The sequence below is a fragment of the Limulus polyphemus genome, unplaced genomic scaffold (genome assembly GCF_000517525.1).
Source record: "Limulus polyphemus unplaced genomic scaffold, Limulus_polyphemus-2.1.2 Scaffold8983, whole genome shotgun sequence".
In the NCBI taxonomy this organism is placed as follows: Eukaryota; Metazoa; Arthropoda; class Merostomata; order Xiphosura; family Limulidae; genus Limulus; species Limulus polyphemus.
In genome coordinates, this window is record NW_013674593.1 from 4,512 (window position 1) to 12,277 (window position 7,766).

The 7,766-nt window shown below is 32.6% G+C and overlaps 1 protein-coding gene across 1 annotated transcript in view; it reads right to left on the bottom strand.

Annotated features, from left to right (window-relative positions):
• LOC106475681 (contactin-associated protein-like 5) overlaps nucleotides 1–7,766 on the bottom strand; it is a gene marked incomplete at its 5' end in the record, with an annotated part of 23,922 nt that overhangs the window by 3,167 nt on the left and 12,989 nt on the right. Inside the window, one exon of the mRNA XM_013936360.1 lies at nucleotides 7,434–7,507. Within this exon, the coding sequence (XP_013791814.1) occupies nucleotides 7,434–7,507 (74 nt within the window). The remainder of the gene's footprint in view (nucleotides 1–7,433; nucleotides 7,508–7,766) is intronic.

Genomic DNA, 7,766 nt, shown 5'->3' on the forward strand with positions numbered 1-7,766 from the left:
CTTGTCCTTTATGGAGTCTCACTCTGTTGTTTTTGTTGCATATGTTTTGTTGCTTCTGATTAGAAATTAGAATTTTTCTCGACATTTTCCCGAGGTGCATAATCAGAAACATTTATTATACCCAACTCCCCTCCCAAAATAAAGTGAATAAAAAAACCTATTAATTTTTGTAGAAGTTTAACTTAAAAACTTTTGTCTTCAGAATCTAAGAAAATCATTTTATTTTTTATGCTTTTTTTGCAACAAAATAACCTGTCTTTATCCAGAATAATATAAAATCATTTTCTAAATTCATTGTATTTTCCTTTCCTTTTTTATTCTTTTTTTTTCACTTACATTTTAAATGTTGATTTGTAGTCTTAGCAGAATTTTCATACCTGAGTACATACACATTATTCTGTTCTGCATTTTTAAAAATTGAGTAGTGCCAAAATCCCATGGTATCTTGCCATTACTACTAAGTGAAGTCATTATTTTGATTCTAATCTCTGTGGCTTTTCACTCTCTAATATTTCATTGTTCTTTTGTTTCTCACCAAAATTTGACTCAGATATTTTTTCCAATAGCTTTACACCTAACCAAGCAGCTAGAGACATTCTGAGCAAAGGAAGAATATCATTATGAGTAGTAACATACAAGTTTGGTTTGATTGCATGCTTATAATGCAAGTTTATTTGTAAATTAACGAGTAAAGACAATGTAAAATGGTACCACTTTATGGTACATACCTTGCATAATTAATGATTACCTCCTGTGAGAGACAATCAAAAACACAACAATCCAAAGACAACACACATCTTCCACCACCATTAACACCCTTCTGTAATCCACTGATAGTGATAACAATTAATCCAGTTATGTCTATCTATACAATATACAGTCAACTTATTGATATACCTCAGTGGAGAGATCAGATTGAGTGTGTTAATTAGCTTATGTCTACACTATGCACGCCACTTTTGGAAAATATGGATAAGTATGTAGTTTCGTGGGTATTTCATTGGCTATAATAAATCAAGAGTTTAGGAAACCAAATGTGTGTGACAATACTGCCTTTGGCATGATAGTTGAGCAACTGAGCTGAAAAATGAAAGTGAGTCAAATTTCAGCACAGAGAAAAATGAAAAGTGAAGACAGAAATTTGAAAGCTAAGTATAAAGACATTTTGTTTGGTCACATGACACCTGTTTAAAGAGCAATAAAAAGTAAATGAAAACAGATGCAAAACTGTTAGGAGTCTGAAGCTGTTTCAGATAAATAATTGTAACCATCTGTTACAATCTGCAGTCATTCTAGAAAACATAAAGGTATTTTTCATTTTATTTCACGTTCTTTTAACTTCCACTACATTTTATTTCACGTTCTTTTAACTTCCACTACATTTTATTTCACGTTCTTTTAACTTCCACTACATTTTATTTCACGTTCTTTTAACTTCCACTACATTTTATTTCACGTTCTTTTAACTTCCACTACATATTATTTCACGTTCTTTTAACTTCCACTACATATTATTTTGCTACATCCTTTATTCTCCTAAAGAAGAATAGTCAACTACTCAAAAGCTCTCAAGTTTTGGTTCTTGTTTTAAAAATATTACAACTTTTGTAGGTGATCCTATGTGCTAACTACTTTACCTGGATTTATTTTGCTACAGTTAGAGTTCAAAAAACAAGACAAATAAAAAAATTGGTAATTTAAAAACCTGTGAACAGGGATCATGAAAAAAAGCAAGGAAACAAGGCTGGAGATACTGTAGATAGACATCATTTACTAAAACTCCAAATCCTTATTTTGGCTCCACTCTGTTACTCAGAATTTCATTTGATGGAGTCAAAATAGGGATTTGTAATTTGATAATGTCTACAGTATCTCCAGCCTTGTTTCCTTACTTTTTTACCATTCCTGTTTGAAGGTTTTTAAGTTCCCGATATTTTATTTATCCTGTTTGTTGACTTTTTTAATGCTCAATAATGGGCAAAGGCTTACTTGATATAGTAGCTAACTTTGTACATTGTAATGATAATAAACATAGCTAGTATCAGGTTTCCTAGCACTTTTTTGGTGCCCAAAATATAAGAATACAAAGACATTTTTTCTATGAAATATGAGTTTTTCTAGGAACATTGCTTAAAATATAAGAGGTTTTGGCATGTCAAATACTGCAATTTGGAAAGTTAGATAAACAGGCTATGGTTGTGTATATTTTGGGCATATATATGTACAAATAACAAAAGCAACAGTACTTTAACATCCACAAAATGAAATGGCCTCAAGCACCCCTTACAGCCAATCACACCACAGCCTTTTATTACAAAATCAGATGGGTCTACATAATTTTACAGTATAAAAAGATTTGCACATTTCCACTCGGATGAAACAAATTTTCAATTTTTTTTCTCCAAGTTTGACAGTAGATGCACTTGGTTTAACAGTAAACATAACTTTTGTTTGCTTTTATGGCCTTTAGTATTTGTGTACTGAAGTAAAGAGGTCTTTCCAACCTTATCCACACTCAACTGCCAGCAGCAAAGGCTACAGTATGCTGTATACTGGTCCTTGCCAGGCTTGCACCAATCTCCAATTCTCCTTTTGTTAATCTACTACTATCTATGAAATTCATTATACTATCTGAAAATGAAAAGCAAGGTTAATAGTTCAAATTTAATTCAAAAATTTAAGTTTAATTTAATTTTAAATTTGTTTGTATTTTTATTATTACATTTTTATAAGAATTAATTAAAAAGTCAATCTTAATTGGAATGTTTATTCTTGACCAGAAGCTGATGTCAGTACCGGTGGTTAGGGCGCTTGACTCGTAATCTGTGGGTCCTTGGTTCGAATCCCCGTCACATCAAACATGCTCGCCCTTTCAGCTGTGGGGTGTTATAATGTGATGGCCAATCCCACTAGAGTAGCCCAGGAGTTGGCGGTGCCTTCCCTCTAAAGTAGGGATGGCTAGTGGAGATAGTCCTCGTGTAGCTTTGTGCAAAATTCATAACAAACAAACAGTACTGGTGTGAATGCCAATTAGCACCATTTACAGCCTCTAAAAGCTCGCGATTTCTTCCTTTGCTCAATCAAAATTTATCTCTAATGTGTCCAAAAGTATGCCACAAAAATACTTCTTTGTTGATTAAAATAATTGAAAACTTCTCATTATTGGTGCTTAAACTTTCACCTGTCCTTTTCACACATGCCTGATTTACCCCTCTTACTTCTTCATAACTGAACATTAGTGTGTTAATTCACTGGTGTTGATTTTAAGGAATATGCAAAGCTAACATTCTGAATACAATTTCAATAGGATCTATAAATCTGCAGTGTCTTGCAAAAGTCTTAACCCTCCTGTGCTGGTAATCAATTTTAGTTATTTTCTTGTGAAAGACATAACTCAAATGGCCAAAACTTTTTATTATATTATTCTCAGACCAGTTTCTAATGATTATAAAGAACAAAAGGTGCATTGTTACTCACTTTAGTGATATAACAAAAAAATCTTGAAAATACATGTTGCAATAGTCCTAACATTATTATGCAGTTAATATTTGGTTGAAGCTCCTTTGGCAGCAATGTCAGTTGAAGGTCGTTTTGGGTAACCCTCCACAAGCTTTGCACAGTATACTGGAGATATTTTTGCCCACTTCTGCTTGCAGATATCCTTCAGTTGGAAGGATGTCTTCGATGTACAGAAATTTTTCAAGTCTTTCCACAGATTTTTTGAGTGGATTTAGATACGGGCTTTGGCTTGGCCAGTCAAAGACGTTAACATTTTCCTAAACTGAAAATGTATTTCCAATAATATTTACCTCCACTGACACTATACTATTTCTCGATGTCCAGGGCTTCCACTATATGCTCACTCTTTGTTTCTTTTATTATTATTAAAGTAACTCATATATTTCCGAAGAAATCATAGTAAGGCAACCATATTCAAAGTCGCAACGTAAATGTGAATAATCACAACACTCCTGTTTATAGAAACCCATGCTGAAAGCTTTGTCGAGAAAAAAGTGATTCTCTGAATGAGGTGTTTATGTACAGTACCTAGATAGAGGGCGCATTGAAATTAGTGGAGAAATTTGCAAATCAGAATTTGCCTGCGACACACCTTCCATTTCTTTACAACCAATTTTACAGTACTTAATGGCAAACTCAGAAACTTTGAAAATTGATTTATAGCCTTCTCCAGAATTGTGCTTCTGAACAATCTTCTTCCTTAGGTCTGTAGAAAGTTATATTCTCAATATGTAACAGTAAACCAAATATTCTGCTTAAATCAATACTGGTGTCTCTATTTTGGTATTTTTTCATATGACTCTATAATATACTTTGGTATCTGATAAGAGTTGTACAGAGCCACTTTTATTTACTTTAGCAGGGTAGTGACGTAAAATTAAATCAACGATGGTAAAGGCTGAGGGAGGTGAAGAATTTCGCAATATGTATTTTAAAGATTTTTTTTTGTGTTATATCACTAAATTATATCATATGAAAATACCTGAACTTATTACCAGCACAGGGGGTGAACACTTTTGCAAGGCACTGTATATATCCTAGTAAATGATCAGTCTGTGGACTGTGATGTCATCACAATAGACATTGTTTCCCATTGCCTGTTTTACTTTTTTTTATCAGACTGTGGACCCTTTTTCAGAAGTTGGATTTTGCATCAATTCCAAGCTGATCATGTGATTCTAGTCACCAATACTTGAGTCAATTTTAACCTGGGGACAGGCAACATGGGTGTTGTCTTGCCACACACTTTTTTAAACTGATGCTATGGAGTCTAGAGCAATGAGAGAATCTTGGTTGCAATCTACAACAACAGAATCAAATGCATCATTCAAATTGACACACTATGCATGTGCCATGCTACCACACTTGTAGTTTGGGCCAAATATTTGTCATTTCTGCCTTTTGAATGGTGGAATTTCTTGGAAAATCATGTGTACCTGCAAATAGCAAGTGCAAGGTCAGGTGATTTCATCTACTAAAGTCTGTTGGGACTAAAAAACAATGTCCATGTCATCTACATCTGTCTTTGCATGCATGCAGATGAAAAATCGTAACAGGTATCATAAACAGTTTGTGGATAAAATATTCATCTAATTTTGTGTCTCAGTCTGAGTCAGTATAAATCTTGATACAATGCTTAATTTGCACATCTGCCTCAAAAAAAGTAAGAACATAAATACAACTCAAACCATATTTACAGTAAATTTAGGTCAGAAAATTTTGTGAGAGGATTATAATCAGTTGAAGTCAAACCAGCCAATGTAACACTAAACAGTAGTTTTTGTTTCGAAAACTAACAGATCTATATATTTTAATGAATTAGCACCTGGGTGTTATTACTTATCTATGTGCATACTCGCATGTGTTTGCACATCTTTGTATGTAAAAAAAAAACACATTAAAAAAAATGTGACCATTACAGCTTCAAGAAGAACCTAGCAACCTGAAATTTTGCACAGGGTGGACCCTGAGAATGTGTACCTGGGTATTATCTTATCCACGTGCATGCACATCTTTTTAATGAGGCAAGCTAGCGAAAAACCACATGGAAAAGAAGTGGTTCCTAATATAACAACTTCTAATATATAGAAAAGCCAGTACATTTTGGTAACAATGTGTTCAAACAGTGGCTTTTATGTCATGTTGCTTAGCAACAAAAGTATACAGGTTATACTTTTATGCTAAAATGGGTTCAGAATATACACACTGTCAACCTAATAACCTAAGTGAAGCTGTGTACTTTCAACTAGTGTAGATATATATATGCTAAGATTGGTGCTACACACTAGCAAGTCTACATGCTTTCTGTTCTGCACACTACCTGGCACTATGTACACCTGTTTCATCACTGCCATGCAATATTTTCTATATATAGTGAATATGATCTTGAACCACTGATATGCTCTCTTCTGTTATATGTGAGATGCTTACACTAGCGCCATTTGTAGAAGTGTTTTTCTTGGCACAAATCTTGTAATTTTATAGGAAAAGTCTTCCAAATATAGGAATATGTATAGGGAAAAAAAGGCAAAAATATCAGAATTCAAGCCAATTTTTAAATTTATAGGAATCTGGGCCAAAATACAGGAGATTAAGGGAAATATAGGATTTGCTGGAAGCCTATAGCTGATAAAGTTCATGATGATTTACTGTAGCTATTGACTATTTGATCGCATTAGTTCAAAAATGTAAAATGTTAAGCTGCAGCTGGATATTGTCAAAAAGATTTGTTTGAGAATATAGTGAGCATTTATAGTGACCTAAATTCTCCATATAAGATGCATAGCAAGGGGCAAATATATGTTTAGACTAAGACACAACCATCACTAAATGCATATAAATTTTACCAGTAGAAAAGCAGCCTTTTCAAACCAAAGAATGATGTCTAACATATTGCTTTAAATAAACCTTTGTGTCTTTTAAGTTAATTATTCTATGAATGTGTGTAATAACATTAATATTATGAGTATTGTTTATTTTTACTCCTTTCACTTAATACACAATATAGAGGTTAGCTCCCTAAAGAAACCGATTGTATGATATAAACAAAGCATTGGGTATCTACATGTTACAGTCATGTAATGCTCATCTATTGTTGACTGGTAATTCCTGTTTCACCCTGTACTTAAGCTTTTTTAAAGGAACATCAGATATTTGTAAGAAAGCTAACTTCAAGAGGTAATGATAACATCGTTTATCCTAGAATTATGTTTTTTAGCTCATGTAATGTATAGAAAAACAAATTGACCCCTACAACATTTGCAGTACCTTATTTAGGTTTGGGTGCAATATACCAAGCCATTTTTGTTGTAGGCTGGCAAGAGAATAATAATAAGTTGTACAAATGGTCCATTATGACCAGATTTACTTTTCCTTGCAGTTGAAAAGCAGCCTCTTCAAGTTGGTTGGCAACAAACAACTGGTAAAAATCTTAAAAGTAAAATTATATAAAATGTAAAAATAAATCGAGTTAAAAACTACACAATGTACAAAATTCAGATAAAACATTCAAAAATGGCTCGTAAAATTTTTAAAACACAATCAAGTTGGACAGTGTCACCATTACCAATGACATTAATTAATGTTTGGGGTAAACCTGTAGAAAATACATCTCTAAAATTGCACTGCTGCTCACGGTCATAATGATGACATGACAGTAAAATGTGGGATATAGTGACTTAAGTTTTAATCAATATTATCAGGATCAGTATAATAAAGGTACCATATTAAACATAAACAATCAAAATCACAAGTGAAAAGTTTGTCATGATTGTCTATTCCACAATCTTCACCACAATTCTGCCCTTTTATAGAACTAATTAAATACAAATTTGGAAAATTACTTTTATACCAACCATAAAAGTGGTATGCAGACAATGTTTCTATTATATTTTGGTGTTTCTAACTACACTTACCATTTGCAGACTCAAAGTACTCTTCAACCAATAGCCCCTCTTCAGAAGACAGTGAAATTAAGAAATATCTCTTCCTACATTTAGAATATAAATAACAATCATGCTAAATAGTAAAGAATAGTTACATAGCAATACCTACAAATAAAAAAACCTAAGTTGTATTACATAACTCAGTTCGAAGTAAATTCTCTAATTATATAAAACACTACTTTAAACTGTGTCAGATTTTCAAAAATAACCTTATATATACAAGTTCTTCTTTTTGTGAATTGTCAAAATAAATGGCTTTTACTTATATTTCTTAATAGTATAAATATATACTATGTTGTTATT